The following is a 22,122-nucleotide window of genomic DNA, read 5'->3' as shown; positions in this document are numbered from 1 at the left end:
ATCCACCCACCATGTCCATCAACAACGTCGTCGTCGCCGACACCGTCATCGACACCGACACCTTCGCCTGGCTGGTCCCCACGGCATCCTCCTCCACCGCCCAGCGCGCCCTCCTCCTCCCCTCCAACGCAGGCCTCGTCCTGCGCGGCGCCTCCATCCCCGCGCACCTCGCCGCGCACCTCCTCCCCCACGCATCCCTCAACAACGACGACGAAAAGCCGCTCGATGGCATCGCCCTCAACGCCGCCGCCGTGGTGCGCCTCTCCTTCTCGCAGACGACCAAGCACCCCGGCTGCTTCACCATCGGCACCGACCCATCCGCATGCGACATCGTCCTCCCCGCGTATCCCCTCCCTCATCAATCTTCTTCCTTTTTAACTCCTCACGCGTCCCTGTCGTCGTCGTCGTCGTCTGATGTTGGCGAGTCTGTGATTGGTAGCAGCGCACCCTTCATCTCGCGCCAGCACTGCGCCCTCACCTTCGACGACGCCGCCCGCCTCGTGCTGCACGACTTTTCCGCCCGCGGCACCGCCGTCTGGTTCGGCTGGGAGTCGGCCGGCGACATGGTCGACCACACGTGGGTCCTCGGCGGTCCGCCGGCCTCTACCTCGTCTGACCCGGACCCGGGCCTCGATCCTGAGTCGGCTGCTGCTGCTGCTCCGCCCGCCATGCCGCCGCGCATCGTCATCGACATCCAAGGCGCACGCTTCCAGCTCATCCCCAACGTCCCCCTCGCCGCCTCCGACCCAGCCGCCTACCGCGCCAAAGTCGAGTCCTTCTGCGCGCCGCAGTCCCAGCCGCCCGCGTCAGTCCCCCAGTGCCCGCCGCCCGATCCCCTCGCGAGCAGCATGCCGTGGCTCGTCGACGATCCCGCCCTCGCGGCCGCTGACTGGGTCCGCAAGTCCCTGCTGTCCGGGTCCCCGCCGCGCGTCTTCAAGCACGTCGTTGTCAAGGCCCACGACCCCGTCGCCGTGCAGGAGGTGTATCTCTGGAACGTGGCCCGGCCGTGGGAGCCCATGGTGCGGGCCTCGGCGTGATGTTTATGTGTTCCCCCCCCCCCCGCCATCGAGGTTACGAGTCGGCTGGAGGAAAGGTTGGAGATGCCATGAGGGAGCGAGGCGTGGTGTCGACTGCGGTCAGGGTTCTTGTCGTTTTCACTCCTTCAGGTTGCTTTCACGCCCGGGCCAGCGCAGATTGGTCATTGAGCGCGGCGCTGGCGCAAACACACTGTTTCCATTTTCATGTCTCTTTGGTCTCTCTTGACAAAGTTGCTTCGAGGATTCCACTCTTTAATATGTTCAGGCAGCAGCGCAGAACGCTTCTCGCACGATGCGACACATGTAGTAACTCCAATACTCCGCTATACTCCCAACAGAATGGCAATCCTGTCCCGCTTCTCAGTCCATCTCCTCGCTCTGCGCGCGGCTCACCGTCCACGGCTCGGGCTTGGGCTCCTCGTCCGGCTCCGCCTGCTCCTGCCCCTCCTGCTGTTGCTCGTTCTTTTCGGCGCCCTCGGCCTCGAACCTGGTCATGGCAAAGTCGGGCGCCCGGCGCCGCTCGACGGCCCGCCCGCCGACCTTCTTCTCCCGCCGCATCTGCGCCGTGCGCGCCTCCTCCTGGACGAGCTTCTTCTCGCTCTCGCGGTCGAGCATCGTGCCCTCGAGGCTCAGGTAGCTCGTCTCGCCGCTCGTGCCCGCGTCAAAGTTGCGTATCCGGAAGCGTACCTTGCCCTTGACGCGCTCGCCCTGGCCGTCGACCCAGAAGCCCGTGCTGTGGACCTGGCGCACCACGCCGTGGTCGTCGGCCGTGATGACCGACGCCGTCTCCTCGAAGCCATGCGCCTCGATCGACTCGTTGGACACCCACCGCCACGACGGCGGCAGTCGCCGAGCTTCGACGGACGCATTGAAGCGCCCGAAGCAGACGACGCCGATGTGACCCTCGGTCTGCAGGTTGACGCTGCCCTCCATCCACGCCCCGCGGCTGGGCACAAAGAGTTCCACGTCGGCCGTGATCCAGCCGAAGCCGACGGCGTACTCGCGCTGCGACAGCACCGTTGTCGGCGTGTCGTCGTCGGTCGCCGCGCCGTCCCGCCCTGGCTCCGGCCCGATGGCCACGTTCTTGTAGTCGAGCAGCACGCCGCGCAGAGCGGGCACGTACTTGTTTTGCAGGTGTTGCAGGTGCTGGTACTTGGAGTTGGTGACGGGTTGCGCCCAGCCCTGCGGGTATAGCGGCTCGTAGAGGGAGACGGTCTGCGAGAAGAAGGGGAAGCGGGGGCTGGCGGGTATGTCGGGCGGCTGGTAGACGTTGGAGGACTGCGATGCCGACGATGTTTGGGGCTGGTCGACGTCCATGGCATCGGGGTCCGTCGGCGCGGCGTCCGCGGTGACGGGTTCGTCGGCATGCTTCTTTGACTTTTTCTTCTTCTTTTGTTTCTTCTCGGCATCGTCCTCAGTCTTGGCGGGCAGCTCTTCCGCGGCCGGAGCCTCCTCGGCTTCCCTGTGCTTCTTCTTCTTGTGCTTCTTCTTCTCGGCCTTGGCCTCCTCGGCCGCGGGCTGCTGCTCCTCCGCCTCCGCCTTTACAGGCTCATCCTCGTGCTTGCTCTTCTTGTCCTTTTTCTTCTTGTCCTTCTTGTCCTTTTTACTCGGCTGAGCCTCGGCGACATCCGCGGCGGCGGCGGCGATGCTCTTGGACTTTTTGTGCTTGCGCTCCGCATCGGCAGCGGCGGCGTCGTCCTCGCGGGCGCGCTTCTTCTCCGACTTGTCCTTCTTGTGCTTCTTTTCCGCCTTGGAGGCCGCGGCCGGCTCGGGCGACATGGCGGCGGGCATTGCGACGACGAGCAGTCGGGCGCCGCTGGCGAGCGTGGTGCTGGTGGTGGGTGGTGTGGTGCTGCTGCCGTGCCCGAATTGCTGGTCCCGTTCCGCGCAGGGTAAATTTTTCTGGCAGAGGTGCTTATCGATAGCGGGCGGTGCTCACCGAGGTGGGGCGCTCACCGAGCTGCCTGACCGGGCGGCCGCGACCGGTGAGCGTGTGTGGTGTTTGTTTGAATTGCCATCATCAGCCAAGCATGACAGGCTCGAAAACACCAGAATGTATTGATTGTCGGCTCATACCGTATGTTGTCATACGGATTTTGCGTCCTCACACGCCATCATGCCTTGCGTGTGCCGTTTACCCTCGCGCGTGATGTTCAAAAGGGCTTCCACCGTTTCTTGGGTTTACACCGTCACCAACACGGCTTCTTGGCAACGTCGCCGACGGTCACATGCAACCACCGTCTGCACAAGCGTGCCACTCTGCGCTCATCGCCATGGTCGCCCGAGAACACGCGTCAGAGCACGCTGGGCAGTGCATGCCTAGTTAGATGCACGACTCGGCTAGAGTCCAACCTTTTACCCAGAGAGAGGGTTACCCTAGAGAGAGGCAGCTGGGCAAACTCAAACCGCACACTGCGCTTGAGCTACCAAAACTCAAATATATGGCCCGCCGGCCTATGGCAGGCTCCCGATCTCAAGAGTCTTTCTAGTCGGTCAGGCAGCGGTCGAGCGTTTTGCTGGCGGATGCCTGATGCCTCAGGTCGATGCCGTCGCTGAAGCCGCCGGTCAACTCTGCGCGGAAGGTTCCGTTCAACTTGGTCGAACCCAACGTAGCAGGGCGGACTCGAGCCCCCGAAGCGTGCGAGTCGACGAGCGTCTCACATGTACAGTACCGAAGTACAGAGAAAAACTCCAACGAGTGATTCCAAAGCCAGCCACTATCTCGGGGATGCTCTCGTCAGCGGTAAGAGCGCTCCAGACCGCAGCGCGGGCCGCCTCAGCTGTCGATATGCTCATCCCTGCGCTACGGGAACGATAGAGACGCAGCATGGGGTCTGTGCTGCGCCTGGATCGTGCGATCGTCTTCCTAGCCTGATGCTAAGCATCGCGGAGCGCGCTCGGGTCCCCGCGATCTCACGATGCGGGAACCGGGGTCGAGCCATGACACGAGCCGTGCGCGCGCGAGCCGCTGTCCGTCTTCTGCCTTGGAACTCCCCGCATCCGCTTGTCACATCCCCCGTGTTGCGACTGACTCTCAATACCCTCTAAAAAAATCATTAAAAAATCAAAAATGAGGAAAAAACTGGCACCGCTCAATAGAGAGTACTGTGAACTCGGTGTTGGTGACCGAGTCGTCGGACTCCCGTCGCCGCCTCCCGCCCCCAACCTCCAAGCCAACACTGTTGCACTGCCCTTCTTCGCGCCCGTTCCCGCCCATTCTCTCCCTTTTGCCGTAGGCGACCGGCCACTGGCGACTCATTCGGCTGCTCCACGACGGAACCAGCTGCCCATTCCGGCGAACGGGAGCGGGAAACAATACAGGCGTACGTGTACGCGGCCTCGCTTGCTTGCGCCGGCCACACACACAGAATGTGCCTCACACCCTCTTCCCTCGCGTAACCAAGACGCCGCCCGGCGTCCCAGCGCTTCCGCTCAGGCACCGCAACCGACCGACTGGTCCGCCTCAGCCACGGCGGTGCGCCACGGAAGAACGGCAGAGAAACCTGAGACGGCCCCCATTCAACCGCTGCGTGCGCTGGGTCGCGAGGGCATCGCTGCGCAGCATTGTCAGTTGTCAGAGTCTAAAGCCACACAACTCCACCCGCAAAGGGCCCCCGGTTTTCCCTCTATCTATGCCTTTCCCGGCGCATGAGTCTCCAGAATAGTCTCCAGCAGCAGCGCGCGCTGTGGCTCCGCCCGCGGTGCACTAGAACTTGTCGCAGAAGCTGCGCGAATGATGGATGCCCGTCGGCCCTTTGCTTCGAGTCAACCCAAGGCCCGCGGGCCTTCCAACAATGGCTACCGCGATCCCGCGGCCGCGCCCTTTGTAAATTCACGCATTGACGCAGGCAGGTACTTTGCACGTGTAATAAGGGGGCGGCAATAGAGTTACCCGAGGTTCCCGGGCCTGCGTCCAAGGCGTGCGCAGTACGTGTACACATTCGCAGTGCAGAGGTCACAATGAGGTGGCCGCCCGGTCTGACGTGCAGCAAGCGTTGGCTGCCGTTTCATGCTCCGTGTCCTACCAACAGAAACCAGCTTGCAGCACAGGTGGTGTTTGTGTGTTTGCACATTTCAGGGGTGCTGCCTGCCTGCCTGCATGCCCCTGTCCGCTTGTCCATGCCGCGCATCATCTGCAGAGTGCCGGGGTGACAGATGACATGTCCGTCTGATGCCGGCCATCAGTTGATGCCGCCTTTCTGTGGCATGTTGCAAGCATCGACTGACGGACCCCCGGCACACCAAGCACCACCACCACCTCCTGCAGGTACCGCTGCGTGTCTGAAACACACCCTCAAGAGCAAAAGACCCGCGCGCCTCCATGCAGGTACCGGCCCGTCCAGGAAGCGCCCCTGGGCTTCCACGAGGGCGGGTTCGCGGCACCGCCGCCACCCAGCGTGCTGGGCCCGGGTCCTCGCCGGCGTCCCTGGGCCCATCCCGACCTTGGTTTAGGGGCCTGGAGCCCTCTGCCTGAGTCGATCCAATCGGCCGTGCTTTTTCAGCCTTTTGAGTTGGCGTCCCTGAGTCGGCGAACCGACCGGCCCCCACCCTCCATCACGGCAACCGTTCGATGGAGCCCGTCGGGAGACATCTTGTTGCCATGACTTTTTCTTCTCTATCATTCGCTTTATTGTGGGGGACACGCATGGGACGTTTCTTCGCAGGGGCCCCTTTCGAACAAACCTCCACCGTGAGAGTCAGTTCCCTTGTCTGCAGGTACTCCACGCGGCGCGGCCTTTGGCCCCCTTCTCTCACCCCGCCCCTCCCCCCCCTCAAACCCATTCTCGACCCCACGCGCGCGCTTGCGTGTAAGTCGCAGTCGCATCACCCGCCTTACTCGCAGGATCCGCCACAACGAAAACTGTGATGGAGGGTACTACACAAGTATGCATGGCACGGGCGAAGGATCTGTATCTTGCGGGGGAGCCAGATGGGTATAAGAAGGGCCCGTTCGTCGATCAGATCCAAGGAAGATCTTCTCTCTCTCCAGTCCATCACCAACAACTCACATTCTCTTTCGAGTATCCAACACCAGTCGCTCTCTGCAGCAAACCACTTTCCTTTAGGAACACACTTTCACTTTCACTACATACATTCCATCATCACGACTTTTGACAAGTCCTTTCCTTCACTACCACCACAACAAACCATCAAGATGCTCTTCACCGTCGCCTCCGTCATCGCCGCCTCGGCCGGCCTCAGCTCCGCTGCCTCCATCCCCAAGCGGGACAACGGCATCAGCGTCACCCCCCACGAGCAGTACTCGTCGTCCATCGGCGCCCTGGGCTGCAAGCTCGACACCAACCGCGTCGCCTACTGGCCCGAGACCGTCACCTGTGACAACATCTGCGTCAAGGTGACCAACGGCGACCGCAGCGTCCACCTCCTCCGCGTCGACCAGTCCGGCGGCGCCCACGACATCTCCTACGATGCCTGGAACTACCTCGTCTCCGGCGCCAGCGCCGAGTCCAACCCCCAGTCGGGCGGCGGCGTCGCCATGACCTACGAGCAGGTCGACGGCGACGAGTGCAAGGACCTCCTCACCGACGGCAAGCTGGCCCTGTCCGCCGGCAACAGCATGAACTTCTACGCCTCGTGCCTGGGCGGCAACAACTGGGTCGCCAAGAACGCCGAGCTCGTCAACATTGCCGACCCCACCTGCAAGTACGGCCACGATGAGGTCTGCACCCTCGACCTCAACACCAGCAACCAGCCCCAGTGCCCCCACACCCTGGGCTCCCAGGACCCCACCGACGGCCTTACCATCAAGAACGTCGAGTACGGCACCGGCAAGGTCTACACTGCCCTGTAAATGGGTTGCGTGGCTCCAAAACGCGCTGCAGGGTCAGCGGCATGAATTGAAACGAAGCAGACCACCAGCAAAACAAGCGAGGATTGTATATACCATTTAGACTCTTTTTTCTTCTAGACTGTACATATGCACACAAGAGTGTTGGATACAGACAAACAGATTGGACTCCTGAATACATCAGTCGAGCAACACAAGCTTTACCGCGCCTCACTGCCTCTACCGTGCCTCCAGGCCATCAAGTGCCGTGCTCCACCTCTTGATTGATGTTGCCTGATCATTTTGACTCCGTTTCAGGTCGAGCAATGCAGAGGAGATGGCTCGACATTGAAATGCCAAGTTCGTTGCATGGATTGTCCTAGAAGTACAAGGTAGACAGGGGACAATTAGCCTTTCGTTGTGAACAAAGGACTCATCGCGTGAGATTATACACAAGCAGCCGCTAGAGCAAGCCAATACGAATTCTTTCACACAAGGGAGCAAGTCGTCCCATGCTCATTTCAACACGGCAACCCGAAGCCGATGCTTGCCAGCGCGGTTGATCCCTTTTATAGCTGGTGCAATTGACGAGATGACCCCAAACCTTAACGTTCGTTTCCCTGTTGTTGGCCGAAGCCAGACTAATGTTGGTGCCAGAGTGATCCGTGGAGGGGCAGAACGAAGTACCCGGCTCGGCCTATTGACGTCGTTCAGATCCATGGCACGAGAGCCGCGGCAAGCGCCCGAAGCCTTGAAAGCGGCATCGTCGTTCATCAACAGCTGGACATTCGCTTTCGCTGCATCTCACTGCGAAATGTCGCCGTCGAGGCCAATTTGGTCGTGCCGGCTGATGGCTGCGAGGACTACCGAGTCCCGCGACGCACAGTCGGAAAATCTGCCGGTAGAGGCAACGTTGAGATGCCCCTCTTCATACCTCTTGAGGGGATCGTGTGTCCAATGCTGCGCGGACGAAAAAGACGGCCTCAGACTGCACTAGGGCAGTTGAACCGGGATGGCTAAAGCATTGTATCGTGGTCTTCGCGTGCAGACTTGAAGCGTCCAAACTGCCTCAGCCCCAACGCAAGCTTCACCGGTGGGTGAGTCGAGATGCGTCCAGAGTTCGTATCTGTCCCTTCCAGCTTCCAGAACAACCCTACAAAGTGCGGCTGCTGCGCACATCGAATGCCGACAAGACAATGCGGTTGACAAGCTCGCGGAACCTGTTGGCGGGTTCATGCCTGCCAAAGCCCGAGCTCCCGCTCCCGCTCCCGCTCCGTGCGCCAAAACGTCACGACCCAGTCTTGCCAGTCCCTGCAAAGGTGTTGGTGATGGAAGCATTTCCAATGCCTTACAAAATCCGCTCGCGGGGCGGTGACTTTGGCTACGGTGAGGGCTCCGGCGGAGGACCAAGTACCTGCCCCGCCACGAGAGGAATTCCATTGCCCCGCGTTTCGCCGAGGTTCCATAAATCTGCGCGCAGTGCGACAGACCACCTCAGCGGTCCAGTGCGCCTGCACCAGCGCCCACGCTCGCGCCGTTCCAGGCGTCGGCCGCACTGACTAATAACCTAATCGTCCACATGCTCGGCGTCGGGTCCGCCTCTCGACTCCTCCATGACCTCGTCCAGCTCGTCGCCCTCGTGCCCACCAGCTACCGCCGCCCAAATACCCCTCTCGCCTCGGAGACAGCTCTCAATTCGATGCGACTCGTCGATTGACGCAGCGCTCGCCGTAATCCCGCCCTTCTGAAGTCGAACCCGGCCGGCCCGCGGCTTCCCTCGAACGCTACCCCTCGGCGCATCCGCCGCGCAGTCCACCCGAGATGCCGTCCGACACCACGCCTCCGCCGTCCGACGCCGGCGCCGAGTCCAGCAGCCAGCTGCCGTCCTTTTACTCGCCCCGGACGGGTGCCGCCGACCACCAACACCACGACCGGCACGATGTAGACCACCTTGCGCTGCCGTCGCCCCTACACGCCGGCGCGGAGCCGGCCTCCTCGTCACGCCAGCCTGCGGTCCAGGCGCTGTCAGAGTCTCAGCCTCCGTCGCAATCGCATACGCCGACACAGACGCTGCCCCCTCCGTCACTCCTCTCTCCGGCCTTTACGCCCCCACAGACTCCCGGCACGCAGACGCCTTCGACGGCCGGCCCGCGAGGCGTCCCCGTCGACAGCTCCATCCCCTCCGGCGGCTGCGGTACCAAGAAGCCGCGCCTTCTCGAGACCCTCCCCGAGGTCCAATGCATCGTGCGCGCGCGGATCCCTACCGTTGCGGGCACCGAGATGTTCCTCCACCTCTACACCAACAATGTCGACAACAAGGAGCACCTCGCCATTGTCTTCGGCAACCACATCCGAAGCCAGAGCCTCGATGCCCCGCGTGAGGGTGAAACCGAGATGGACCGCATGGTCCGTGGAGCCTATACGGGGCGTCTGTTTCCCGGTCGGACGACCAGTGGCATGGCTGCCACCCCTCAGCAGGAACCGGTGGATTCTCCCGCAGCGCAGCAGTCGGCTGAGACACCGCTCGTACGCATCCACTCCGAGTGCTATACCGGCGAGACGGCGTGGTCTGCTAGGTGCGACTGCGGCGAGCAGCTCGACGAGGCCGCCCGTCTGATGGGCATGCCCGGCAACACGGCCGGAGGCATCATCATCTACCTGCGGCAGGAGGGCCGCGGAATCGGCCTCGGGGAGAAGCTCAAGGCCTACAACCTGCAGGATCTCGGTTCCGATACCGTCGAGGCCAATCTTCTGCTGCGTCACCCCGCCGATGCGCGCAGCTACGGCCTCGCCACGGCGATGCTGCTGGATCTCGGCCAGCAGGATATCCGCCTGTTGACCAACAACCCGGACAAGATCCGCGCCATCGAAGGCCCCAACCGCGAGGTAGTGGTCAAGGAGCGTGTTGCAATGGTCCCGTTGTCGTGGAAGGGCAAGGGCGGCTTCCGCAGCCAAGAGGTGGAGGGCTACCTCAAGACCAAGGTGAGTCGCACTTTTGAAGTACTGCCGTTCGGTTGCTGACTGCCCCAGATCGAGAAAATGGGCCACATGCTGGATATGGCGGGATCATGAGGAGGATGGCATCCGTCACACGCATGAGCATCGCACGGTTCGGAGTTTGGAATTGATCTCATCATGGCGGGTGTCTGATGGAGACTTGGTCGGCACCCGCAAGGCGTTGTTATTTGTACGAGCGTTGCAGAGAGCACTTATTGCATGGTACATAACAGGGAGGCTTGCTCCCATCCAAAAACACCTGGATACCTATCTAACTGTGTGTCCGGCATGCATGGCATGGCATGGCGTTGGAGTCCGTTGGTGAGGACTTGTGGCGGGGCGGCTCGGTGTGATCGGTGAGTGAGTCGGTGAACGACGGGGTGAATGACGATGGACCCACCTTAATTTTTACGGGCTGTTTGCTGCAGCTCGCACTCGCACATGTCACTTGGTCCCCTTCAACCCAACCTGCCAGCCCGACAGACTGCCAGCTGGCTCCTTCCCATTTGCGTTCTCTCCAGTCTCTCTCTCTCTCTTTACTCTTTCTCTCTCTTCGACAGCCGCCGCTCTTTTGTCCGTTTCATCGTTCACGCACGCACAGCCATGCACCTGTAGACGAAGCATTCCCCCATCATGTCGCAGGACCCTCTCCGGCTGCGCGTCACGGTCCAGCGCCACGGCATCCCGGACGTCAAGTTCGTTTGGCCGTGCGCCCGCGCCGCCGCCGACCTGAGCGTCGCGCAGCTCCTCGCGCAGATCAACGAAGTAGTGCCCCTCGAGGGCGGCGAGTGGGGGCTCGAGGACTACGCCGTCGAGCTGGTCGGGCCCGCCGGTGAGGATGGACTTGGCCGCGGCTACGAGTGCCTGCATTTTCAGCAGGTGCAGCAGATCCTCAAGGACGAGGACCAGATTGTGTACGTTTGCTCGACCCGTCCCCTCGCTGCGCTGGGCTCTGTGCCTCGGGGTGATTGGGACACTGACCAGTCGGCGGTTTGCAGAATCCGATCGTTGCTCGGAGAGGACCTCAAGCGGAGACGACTCAGCGGACGGCATCAGATATCCGAGGGCGGAAAGCACCTCGTCGACGGGCTTGCCTTTGGCCGGCCCTGGCTGAGGACACCACGAGATCGACCGTCCATCGAACTGCCCCCACGGAAGCGACAGCGCGCGATCGAGTACAACAACGAGGACGAGTATGACGACAGTTACGAACACCCGATGCTGCTGCTGGAGGCGCCAGAGCTAGCCGAAGACGATGGTACATACGCTCCAGCCCTTAACAATGTCATTACAACTGCTAACAACCGCGCAGAAGACGATGGTTCTTTTGCCGACGTCGACGAAAACACCGACGAGGAGATTGATGACGAGCTCGAGCTGGCCGATGGAGACATGGCCGAAGAGCTCGAGCTCCTCCGTCAAGACAATGCAGTTGTCGGTGAAGATCCGGCCCTAGCCACGAAAATCGGCCACGATCCCTCCGACGCAACTTCGCATGAGGATGCTTTCGCCCAGGAGATGGGGCTTCTCCAGGCCGCATTCCCTTTGACATCTGCCTCTGCCATTGGAGTCGAGCTTGGCCGGCACGACGGCAACATCATGCATGCATACGAGGCCTTGAAGCGATCAAACGACCCTGCCTTGTCGCTCGACAAGGTCCTGGAGATGATGCTTGGCGACCTGATGAACGTAGCAGTGTATGATGGAGACAACGATCCCAACGAGAAAGCCCCCGCGCGGCCGCTAATTCAGGTTGTTGAAAGCGATGACAATGATTCTGCCGACACGGACGATACATCGTCCTCGGACTCGAGCGATTCGTCGGGAAGTGACGAAGCCGACGGCGGTGAAGGCGAAGAAGATGGCGACTCCGAGCAGGGCAACAATAGCGAAGAGGACTCTGACTCTGAATCCGAGTCCGAATCTGAGTCTGAGTCTGGATCTGGGTCCGATTCCGATTCTGGATCAGACTCTGGTTCCGACTCCGACTCGAGCGACGACAATACAGCTATGGTCGGCCAAGTATATCCGATGTTCTCCACGGAACCGGCAGCCGCTGCGAAAAAGAATACTGGGGTTGTGCAAGCAGAATCCGCACCGCATACGGGCCTTACAAAGACGCAAAAGCGCAACGCCCGCCGTCGGAAGTTGCTTGCACATAGAAAGTCACTGGACGGTAGCACCGGTACGCCAGACTCGGCGCCCACGGAGCTGTCACTGCAGGAGCGCAAGGAACAGCTCCTCAAATCGTTGGAGCAGGGGTCGAATGCGAATGCGGAGGAACATCAAGGCAACCAGGGAGAGGCAAACGATGTGGCGGCGGAACGGCAAGGGAGCACTCCAAAAGAGACACCGCAGTCGCGCCGCTCCCGCGTCGACGTGGGCGCTGGACGAAGACTGCTGTTTGGCGCGCTGGGCCTCAAGGCACCCAAGTCCAAGGCGGACGAGGAGAAAATCAAGCAGGGACTGATGAAAGACGTCCGGCCGCTGAACAACCCCCGAGTTGCGGAGGCAAGGACGGGGCAGGACGCCGCTCCGGCCGAGGACGAGGACCCCGACGAATGGAGAAAACACATATCGTACTCAGCGGTCGAGTGCTGCCACGAGGGAGTGGTGCTCAGTGAGCCTCCGTTTCCGTTCCGACAGCGATGGGATCCGCAGCAACAGGGCCGGCACTGGGGCAAGGGGAAGCGCAAGCGCCAGTCACAAGAGTTCACCGAGGACTACTACGACGATTCGGCCGTCTTCTACGAGGATGGCGACTTTGCGGGAGGTGCAACGCGCCGCAGCTCCGGGCGAGGGTTCAAGCCATTTGGACCGAAAGCTCCTGCGCAAGACCAGAGTGGTGCATCTGACAAGGTGAACGGGGCGCAGCCGGAAGCCAAGAAGCCGGAGAAGGCGGACGACGTGCCGCCTGTGCCGGCGGATCTCGGCAGTCTACCCACGCTGACGGCCGGAGTGGCCAAGGAGGGCATGGTGGTGACGTGGAAGCAGATGGCCATGTCCAAGGCGACGAGGTGGCAGCCCGAGATTGTGCAACTGACAGGCACGGTTCAGGCTAGCACCGACGAGGCCGAACTGCACGTGCTCCTCGCCGTGCGCGACCGCGAGGTCAGGGACCGAGTCTACGATTCCGAGACGGGGAAGCGAGTGTATGACAAGTTCGAGGTGCCCGACTCGGACGGAGAAGACGAGGCGGGCGAAGACGACGGGCAGCGGGTGGTGCCGTGGGACGAGCTGATGGAGCCCAGGATTCTGCAAGACGCGCCCGCGCCTACTACGTCTGCAACCGAGGGCAAGAAGCCCCTGATCCAGGAGGTCGAGATGGGCGACGCAGAAGCGGTGGTGCAAGGAGAGGTTGCAGAGGGCGAGGTCGCCGACGACGAATCCAGCGAGTCCGAGTCGTCGGACTCTTCTGACTCGGGCGAGGACGAGGATGAAGACGACGACGAAGACGAGAACGAGTAAGGTAGACTTTGAGTGCATGCATGTCACGGCGTTTGGGATGCGCACCGGCGAATACCCACCGTGGTGTCCTCGCGGACGGCACGGGCTGGCATCTGATTCATTTTCAAGGTTGGGTCATTGGCGATCTGGATGGTCTGGATGGAGTTTGGCATCTGCGGATGCGTGCGTCTAAGTGCTATAGGAGGAATGGGTACGAATGGCTGCTGCCAACTTCTGTACTTGGGTCCCAGGCCGGGCTCTCGCGAGTCGCGATAGGTACATAGTGTACGAAGTGTGCCTTTGGCAAAGCGAGTCATCCAACGTGCTGAAACACTCCAACGACGCGCAGCGAAGTCGATATGTCGTCGGTGCAATGGAGGCGAGGGGTCGTGAGGCAGTCGGCGCGACCTGGAACATGCTACGGGCAGCAGGTGTGGCTAGGTGCGTTTGGATCAGAAGTGGTGGCCCGGTCTGCCCTACCTACTTACCGACCTAACGATGAGGCGCCTGCTGGAGGCTGATGGCGCGAGCCCGTGTCGGATGCGCTGGGGCCGAGGACAGCGGTTGGCTGTCAGCGCTCCCGCATCCGCTGCAGCTGCGGGCAGCGAGCGCCGGGGCAGCCACCTCGCTGGAGTCGAGGCGCCAGCGCACACGTGCCCGGGCAGAGCACCAGCAGGCGCGGATAGGCGCCGACAGATGGCGGGAAGATGGATCCGTGGATGGACGCCAAGACCTCGGGTTCTGCTCATGGCTTGTGGTGGGTGAGGTGGTGGTTTCGCGGATGCGACCCTCTCTCAAGGTCCATGCGGGTGCCCTTTGAGTGGTAGTTATCCATGGATGAGAGGAGGACCGAGCCTCCTCCGCTCAAGTAGATCGCCAGGACATGGCGGGCAACCTGAAAAGTCGGGGTTGAGGCCGGTGTCACAGGATCGAGTGGGCCAGAGGCTCTACATACTACCCTGTACGCCACGGGGATGGCTTGGACGGATAGGTCGTCGTGCCTCTGCCACTCGTGGCATGTGCATGTGTGCAGTTGGGTTGCTTGAATGGTTGAAAACTTGTCATTCCATAACTACTGAGTATCTTGAGTGATGCAGTTCCGGACTGAGTTGTCCAGTCATGCTTCCAAGGAGCTGTCGGAGGAATCACTGCGATCAACCGTCAGAGGTCAAGGAGGACTGACACAACACGGGTGGTGGAGGCGGCCCTGAGTGAGTGAGTAAGTGGATCGGGACCAGTCCTTTGCCGAGTGGCGGTGACGGGTGATGCGCCGACCGACGTTCCTTCCTCTGCGTTGAAGGCCTGACTGACAGGATGGAGGGGGCCGAGCTCTGCTGATGGGTGGTGGTGGTGGCGGGCGGGGGTGAGTGAGCACATGAACAACCTGAACCCGACGTCAACTGCGCTGTCGCTCCTCGCGGGGCGTTCGCCTCCTCGTTTGGGTCTTCGTGTAAGCCAGCCCAGCCCACCCAGCCAGCCCACCACCACCACCACCACCACCACGACCATGAACAACCACCTTCTCACCTCTGGCCCTCTTCGTCTTGATCCCCCTTCCTCCTCCTCCTCTTCTTGCCCGATTTCCAGTTCTCCTCTCGTCTTTCTGTACGCGGCGGGCTTTTTTCCCTTTTGCGGTTCATCACCGTCATGACCTGCAGGTTGTGCTGCTGTTGCTGCTGCCGTCTTGCGCGCCACAACCACGAGCGACAAACACCCGCGGGGGCGTGACTGACACCTCGGCAGCACAAGGCACGCGACCACCTTGCTTGACCGGCCACCCTCGCACGCACCGTTTTTTCCTTCGCGTACAGACAACGAGGGAGCTGAAAACGATCTCGGACTTATTCCAAACGTTTTCACACCACGGAATTTTGGAATAGTTTGTTGGCTGCGACTGCTATCTTTTGGCCCGGTGGTCTGGATATTCCTGGGCGTGGGAATCACCGTGCCCCCTCACTCAACTTCACTCACTCTGAACGACCTGCCCCTACACACGCACGGGGCTTTTCCCTGCAACGCGTGGTTGCAGTCATCCATACACCGGGCAAACGAAACGGGGCGCCGCAACCGCGGTTGTCGTTGCTTGTTCACCTCTTGTGCGAGGCGGGACGGGGACTTTTTTTTCCTTCCCCCCCCCTGGTTCGCGGGCGGCAAGCAAGCAAGCAAGCAAAGGCGCGTGTGACTCTGGTTGGCGTATAAGAGGAAGAGAAGGGTATCGTGCACGACCTGGGTGTGGAGAGAGCCGTGAGATATCTCGACGCTTTGACGACACATTAACGACCTATACTCCATACACGTACGACAAGATATAGCCTTCCCCCTACCTCGGGGTATTTCGATCTCGGGATTCCTCAAGCACAGACTCGCAGCCAACATGGCCCGACGAAACAGCACACTCACCATCCCCCTGAATCTCACAATCCTCAACATCCTCCTCCCCTTCCTCCTCCTGCTTCTCCTACACCCCACGCACGCCCACCCACAAGCCTCCCCCGGCGACGGCAGCCTCCAGCCGAACCTGGCCGCCCCCACGCCGACCACCGCCCAGCTGCCGCCGCCGCTGCTGCTCCAGCGAGACGACACCGACACCGAAGGCGGGAGTAGCAGTGGCGGCGGCGGGGGCAACTCGGGCGACGGCGACCCCCCTCCGTACCGCCCCATCGTCACCCCACCGCCCGACCAGGCCGAGCGCCTCGCCAGCATGGGCTACCGCCAGGAGACCTTCTACACGTGCAACACCATCGGCGGCAAGGAGCACTGCGGCTGGCACAACCCCATCGTCGCGGCCGCCGATGCCGCGCCCGCGAGGCGTGGCGGGCGCGCTGCCGGCACGGGGGCCGTCGTGGCGGCCGTGGGGTGCCTGGCTGGCGTGTTTGCGCTGGGCATGATGTAGAGAGACGTTCCGCGTGGTGTGGATTCATGACGAAACGAAACGAAACCTTGGGATGGTTTGTTGTTTTTCTCTAATCTTTATTTTCCGGGTTGGCTGTGGTGTTAGCGAAACTGCTTTTTGGGAGTTGGGGGCGGGCCATGCGCCTTCATGTAGGCGAGATACGGCACGGAGTTGGAGGATATCTAGGCAGTCACCTAGACAGGCGTTGATACCCCCAAGCTGCTGGTCGGCAATGATCCGTCAAGTTATACATCATGTCATCATCACCGATCGCGTCCCGTTCAGTCGTCACCTTCCAAGACAAGTCAGCATCGTGGAATGGCCAAAACCGAAACACCTTGATTCATGCTAGTGACAAGGTAGACCATGGAAGCCGAGCCCTCACCACCCCCAAACCCCCAGTCGTTTCCAGAGGTACCGATTCGCCGACACGTTTCCATCCCATGCCGAGGCGAAAAATGATGCCAGCAGCACGCCCGCGGCGTGCGCCGGACGATGCCAAAGCCCCCATACCGACCCCGGGTTTTTACAACGACGCCGCCGACAGCAAAAGACCGCGCGCTTATTTCTCCTTCTTCGCCTTGGCACCCTTGACCTTGGCCGTGCCCCGCAGCGTCTTTTGTCGGTTCTTGCGCTGCTTGCCTGCGCGGGGTGTCAGCACTTTGCTCTGTTGCAACGGAAACGATATCTGGCTCGACGGCATCGACGCAGGGAGCCGTCGTGCGTGCAGAGGGCTGGGGCCACGTACGCTGCTGTCTGCTGGCGCGCTCGGCCTTGGTGGCCATGCCAACGCGGACCAGGCGGTAGTTGGGCTCGAACTTCTTCATGGCCTCGGGGGAGTCGTAGATCAGGGCAAAGCCGGTGGTCTTGCCGCCACCGAACTGGGTTCGCAGGCCGAAGACCTGGACCTGGTCCTTCTGGGCCTTGTACATGCCACCGAGCTTCTCGCGGAGCTCCTCCTTGGAGATGTTGGCACGGCTGGGGTGGAGGATGTCACTGAGGCAGAGTCAGCTGCTTGTTCTTCAATCCTTTGGTCGTGTTCTGTGCGTCGCTGCCGTCGGCATTGCATGTCGTCTCGCCCGTGGGTGCCCGGCTCGTTCCTCGACTTCGCCACCGACCATCGCGGCCTGCCTGCTGGAAACAGTCCCCGACGGACACAAACAGGTCGGTATTCGTTCGTGCTTCCGAGGGGGGCGTGCATTTGACAGACAGGATGGCTGTTTTGATGGTCGATTGTCGGATTCGAGGTCTCGAGGACGCGGCGGCGGGCGAGACGAGGTGCAATGGCGATGACGGCGAACGCACGGGGGCGGGCAAACTCACACGACCATCTGCTTGCGGCCCAGCAGAGGGTTGCGGATGAACTTGCGAGTTCGCAGAGTAACGGGGCTGTCGTTGTCCGCCATGGTTGCGGTGGTTGTCGATGGAATCTCTGGGTGGTTGACGGGAGAGAGAGACCTTTTGGCGGATGCGCTTCACGAAAGTCGTGGATTCAAGGGCTGGCGGCCTGCGGTGGTGCTAGGGGCGAAAATTCCGACCCGGCCGTGTCGCTTACTCGGGTCCAACCCTAAGAATGTGTGCGCGGAAAAAATAATCAGTGGGGCGCGGCCATTCACAGCGGAGATTCCTCGGGGCAGGTCACGTGCGCTGGCGTCGAGCCCGCACGGCCCGGTGGGGGCGCTGTCGGGAAATCGATTTCCCTTTTGGGCCAGGCACCAAGTCTCTTTGGAGCTTAGGACGGCCTGACTGCCCCTCTCCTCCAAGCTCCAAGCAGGCCACCATGGTTCAACACCACGCCCCAGCACCTGTCAACATGGCTCATCCATGGAAGCACCATGTCGACAGGTTCTGCCGCCAATATCTCCAGCTGGAGCCCAGTCTCGACTTCCCGCCGGCCGAGTATCTCAAGCTGGACACCGTGCAGGAGCTCATCTACGAGCGACTCTTCGCCGACGATGCCCTCTTGTACGCCCCGCCCGACAGATATCGACTCAGGACCCTCAAGCAGCTGATTGCGCGCATCGAGGCTTCCATCGACGACTGGGATGAGCACGTAAGTCGTAGCCTGGCGGCCCCGCACGCCGTCCAGTTGCAAGTTTGCAATGGTCGTATTGACCAGCCGTAGGCCGTGTCTGATAACCTCATGTCCCTGCTCCCCGTGCTCCTGTCCGCGCCGCTGCCCTCAGAGGCGGCATCAGTCCAGCAGAAGCATTACGTGACGTACAGCCTATCCCTTTTGGACCGTGGTTTGGGCGAATCAGATGAGGCGCCCAGCATCACGTTGCTTGAGAACCGCTCCCTCATCTCTGCTGGGGGCACGACAGGCCTCCGAACGTGGGAGGCTGCGCTTCATCTTGGCCAATACCTCTGCCAGAACCCGTCCGTGGTCGCCAGGAAGCGCATCCTGGAGCTCGGCGCGGGCACTGGCTACCTCTCCGTCATGTGTGCCAAATACTTGGCTTGTCGGCACATTGTCGCGTCGGACGGCTCCGACGACGTCATCAACAACCTCCCCGACAACCTATTCCTCAACAGCCTGCAAGACTCACCGCTCGTCACACCAATGGATGTCAAATGGGGACATGCTCTTGTTGGAACGGAAGACCAGCAGTGGAACGAGGGCCAGTCCATCGATGTTGTGCTCGGGGCAGACATCACCTACGACCGGAGCAACCACCCCGCACTGGTGGGCACCATTCTCGACCTCTTTGAGCTGCACCCTGATGTCGAGGTGTACATAGGAGCAACGCAGCGCAACGAGCAGACGTCCCAAGTCTTCCTCGACACCTGCCAGCGCTCTGGCTTAACAGTAGACGACCTGGAGTACCCGGTAATGCCGACAAAGCGCCAGCAGGGCCCGTTCTACAATGACAGGGATCCCATCCACATCTATAGGGTATCGCGAGCATGAAGAGCAACACTGTTGAAATTATCAAAAAAGCGTCGCGCCCTCTCGGCAATTGTGAGGTGAGACCCTGGCTGTCCAGTCCTCCAATCGCCCTGCATATGGCTTGGACGCCACCAACGTTGCTTCTCAGGGTCTCGTGGCCAGTCGCGTCAAAGTGCGTCACCTTGACACAACTCGCGATTGAGCGGCGGGGTCCGTCATGGTAAAGTGACGGCAGTGGCACAACGGCTCATCCTTTGCGAGCAGCGATGGCCGCCATGCAACCGGGCGCCTTTGCCGGACGTGATGTCCGGAGGTGGTGTGACCCTTGAGGCTCCTTGCCGCCAGGATGCTGCTTCGACAGACGTCAATCCGGTCCCCTCCGGACGTCGAGTGATGGGGGCAAAGAAGGCGTTGCGCTGGACCTCGATCGCAGCCGATTATTGGTGGCCGGAGCATCGTCGGGTACGTGGGCCAGGCACGTCTCAGAGGGTCAACAAGCTCGTCCCGGCGCGGCGGGATGTGGCTTCATTGTGGGGGGCGGGCGAGCACGGATGAAATCATTGTTGGCCGGGGACCTTGGGCGCGGACGCCCACGATTCCGTGATTCAAGCGGCGCGCCTGGAGTAGAGAACAGTACCGCTACAAGACAGAAGAGGGGTTTCTGTTCCCCAGGCGCCCGGTCCTTTGGCTGAGACGTCGTGGCGTGACGCTGGGGAAAGCAAGGTGTGAGACAGCAGGCAGTGCTGGGGTCGGAAACGACGGGTCAGTGGCGCGGAGTCCCCAGACAAAACCATTTGTACATTTTACTTTTGCCGGGCAAGAATGATGACATGCCGACGCCGGGCGGCCAAGGCAGTTGTTCACCACGGTGGGCCTCATTCTCCTTGTTCCAAGTTTAGAGCCCTTCTCCAGCTTTTTCCCTCGCAGATTTTCATCGAAATTATGGGACGGGTTGGGCGACACGCGTCCGACCTTGCCGTGGTAGACGAGATGTCCAGGGCTGCCTACTGAAACTGGAAGCTCGGACGGTGATGCTCATTGCGCGGAGGAGTTTGCAGGGGGCTATTGCGTGCCAGGGATGGGCATGTCGGTGCCATCAAGGGGAATGGACGAGCCCCATCGGGGAAGAGGGTCTATCGACAAGCGGGCGGCAGGTTATCTACATACTGCTCGTATGTACCTTGCAGGAACTCCTGTATCAGTGAGCGGGACACCAGACAGGACTGGTCGGAGGCGATTCCGGCGCTGTCGTCACAGGTCGCATGGTGTCCGCCGTGGTATCGCGGCCCCGGACAGGGAGGTTGACCTCCGCATACATATCTACACCCGCAGACCTACAGCCGACATCTGCATCCAAAGACGCAAGATCGCAGTCATCTCACCTCATTGCATCTCTCATTTCGCGCTGACGCCAGGTCCACCCCGGCAGCATTCTCCATCGCCCGCAAAAACCTGCGACGCAGTGCCCCGGCCCGCGCCGCAACGCTCTCCCTGCTGGCAGCACTACCACTATCATTAATCACGTTTTTCCCGGATCGTCATCTCGCCTGACCGGGCCCTCTGTCCAAAGGTGCCGGGTTCACAGCGGCACGGCGCACATCCCCCTGAGCAAGAGGCGTGCCAGCGTGCCAATCTCCCCACCTGGCGTGCAACGTAGGGGTTGCTTCCCAGGTTGTAAGCGCCTGTTATTTCTGGAAGGCCAGGGCGGGCAGCCACACCGCAAGGTCGCACGAAGAGCTGGAGCGCGCACATCGCAACCGCGCCGGCAGGTATTACTACTAGTAGCAGCCGACCTGCTGCTGCTGGCCAGCCATCGTCGTCGTGGTTTTCTCTTGTCCGAGGACTGCTCCGTCGGTCCAATACTTTACGTTATCAGCGCCCCGGTCCTCCTCCTCTTCTCTCGTCGCCCCCCTCCCCTCCCTCGCCAGCGGCAAGCCTGTCAACGGGGAGAGACGAGACGCACGAGGACGAGTGACCATTCTGTCCTGCACGCTTTGCTGCGCGAGGCCTGCATCTGCAGCCGGTCAAGACTCTCCGCACGAACAAGGTCCCAAGTGCCGTCGACGGCGCCCGACGCGGGTCCTCTTCTGCTGCTGCACCGACCAGTCTCGTCCCTGGCGGCGGCTGTGCATACATACCACAGACGGCCTCATACCACACGAAGAGAGCTCTGCGCTGGCGCTGCATCGGCCCTGCCGCGAACCGTGTGCGTGCGGCCAGCTCCGGCGCGACCCAAGCATCCAGACTCCAGAGCATCCAAGGCACGAAAAGCTGCAGCCCATCCAGCCCATCCATCCATCCATCGCCGGGCCCCTGGAAGCCACACGGGACTAAGGCACAGGTGCAGTATCTGTCTTTGGTACCGTACCCAGCTGGTTTGAGAGAAGAGAGCAGACTAGCTCGACGGCGCAGCCTTCTTGAGAGGAGCTGCAGCGGCAACCGGTATTGCACCACTAGCACCAGCACCGACCGGATCAGCACCCAGAGCCGGAGGATTCACACAACCACCATCCGTGACATCGTCCACGCCCCAAGGGCCGCCGCACCTGCAGCCTGTCACCGTTGCTTCTCGACCAACGGCACCCGAGATCCAGCGCCATTGCTCCCCAACCATCTCCTGACTGGCCGTCGCTGCCCAGTTCCAGGCTCTCGCGTCCCCCGTCGGCCAACTCGTATCGCTCCAACGCCTGCATCTCACCACCACCCTGCCGCCCCAAGCTCCCCTCGTCCTCCCCTCCGCTGCAGTCTAGCCCCCCCTTCTGCTTCCCCATCTCATCCCGTCCCCTCCGTCGGTTCGCCACCCAACAGTCCGCGCCAACACCCCAGGGACACGGCGCCCCGCTATTGGATCGTCACGACATTGTGAGCGCGCAAAACCTTAATCGGCTGGACACACGCAGCGAGGGAAGAGACAAGACGATAGCGACCGCTGCGAGCTTGGCCCGGCCGACCGCTTATTATTAGTCCTTGCCGACCCGAACCTTCTCCCCTTTGTGCACAAACAAGCACAAGTTGCTGCATCCATCTCTTCTTCAATTCGCATCAATCCATCAATCAGCCAGGTCCAGAT

The 22,122-nt window shown here is 61.4% G+C and overlaps 8 protein-coding genes across 8 annotated transcripts; 6 read left to right on the top strand and 2 right to left on the bottom strand.

The window, feature by feature from the left end:
* Window positions 1–11: 11 nt before the first annotated feature.
* On the top strand, window positions 12–1,037 carry PLICBS_001878 (uncharacterized protein; the record flags this gene model as incomplete). The annotated part of the gene is made up of 1 exon (XM_018321482.2): window positions 12–1,037. One exon carries the CDS (start codon window positions 12–14, stop codon window positions 1,035–1,037), a length of 1,026 nt encoding a protein of 341 aa, XP_018178961.2.
* Window positions 1,038–1,397: 360 nt separating this feature from the next.
* On the bottom strand, window positions 1,398–2,816 carry PLICBS_001877 (uncharacterized protein; the record flags this gene model as incomplete). The annotated part of the gene is made up of 1 exon (XM_018321481.2): window positions 1,398–2,816. The coding sequence occupies one exon, from the start codon at window positions 2,814–2,816 to the stop codon at window positions 1,398–1,400; it is 1,419 nt and encodes a 472-aa protein (XP_018178960.2).
* A 3,376-nt stretch (window positions 2,817–6,192) lies between these two features.
* PLICBS_001876 (uncharacterized protein) lies at window positions 6,193–6,849 on the top strand (the record flags this gene model as incomplete). The annotated part of the gene is made up of 1 exon (XM_018321480.1): window positions 6,193–6,849. One exon carries the CDS (start codon window positions 6,193–6,195, stop codon window positions 6,847–6,849), a length of 657 nt encoding a protein of 218 aa, XP_018178959.1.
* A 1,797-nt stretch (window positions 6,850–8,646) lies between these two features.
* Window positions 8,647–9,897, top strand: PLICBS_001875 (GTP cyclohydrolase II; the record flags this gene model as incomplete). The annotated part of the gene is made up of 2 exons (XM_018321479.2): window positions 8,647–9,807; window positions 9,856–9,897. 2 exons carry the CDS (start codon window positions 8,647–8,649, stop codon window positions 9,895–9,897), a joined length of 1,203 nt encoding a protein of 400 aa, XP_018178958.1.
* Window positions 9,898–10,455: 558 nt separating this feature from the next.
* On the top strand, window positions 10,456–13,290 carry PLICBS_001874 (uncharacterized protein; the record flags this gene model as incomplete). Its single annotated transcript, XM_018321478.1, has 3 exons — window positions 10,456–10,736; window positions 10,821–11,080; window positions 11,135–13,290. The coding sequence occupies 3 exons, from the start codon at window positions 10,456–10,458 to the stop codon at window positions 13,288–13,290; spliced, it is 2,697 nt and encodes an 898-aa protein (XP_018178957.1).
* A 2,353-nt stretch (window positions 13,291–15,643) lies between these two features.
* Window positions 15,644–16,162, top strand: PLICBS_001873 (uncharacterized protein; the record flags this gene model as incomplete). Its single annotated transcript, XM_018321477.2, has 1 exon — window positions 15,644–16,162. The coding sequence occupies one exon, from the start codon at window positions 15,644–15,646 to the stop codon at window positions 16,160–16,162; it is 519 nt and encodes a 172-aa protein (XP_018178956.2).
* A 562-nt stretch (window positions 16,163–16,724) lies between these two features.
* Window positions 16,725–17,568, bottom strand: PLICBS_001872 (40S ribosomal protein eS24; the record flags this gene model as incomplete). Its single annotated transcript, XM_018321476.1, has 3 exons — window positions 16,725–16,804; window positions 16,911–17,158; window positions 17,486–17,568. 3 exons carry the CDS (start codon window positions 17,566–17,568, stop codon window positions 16,725–16,727), a joined length of 411 nt encoding a protein of 136 aa, XP_018178955.1.
* Window positions 17,569–17,975: 407 nt separating this feature from the next.
* On the top strand, window positions 17,976–19,073 carry PLICBS_001871 (uncharacterized protein; the record flags this gene model as incomplete). Its single annotated transcript, XM_018321475.2, has 2 exons — window positions 17,976–18,215; window positions 18,288–19,073. The coding sequence occupies 2 exons, from the start codon at window positions 17,976–17,978 to the stop codon at window positions 19,071–19,073; spliced, it is 1,026 nt and encodes a 341-aa protein (XP_018178954.2).
* Between the last annotated feature and the right edge of the window lie 3,049 nt (window positions 19,074–22,122).

This window comes from Purpureocillium lilacinum (assembly GCF_023168085.1).
Source record: "Purpureocillium lilacinum CBS 284.36 DNA, scaffold_2, whole genome shotgun sequence".
Classification (NCBI taxonomy): Eukaryota; Fungi; Ascomycota; class Sordariomycetes; order Hypocreales; family Ophiocordycipitaceae; genus Purpureocillium; species Purpureocillium lilacinum.
The sequence above is the reverse complement of the archived record's forward strand: the minus strand, read 5'-3'. Positions and strand labels throughout refer to the sequence as shown.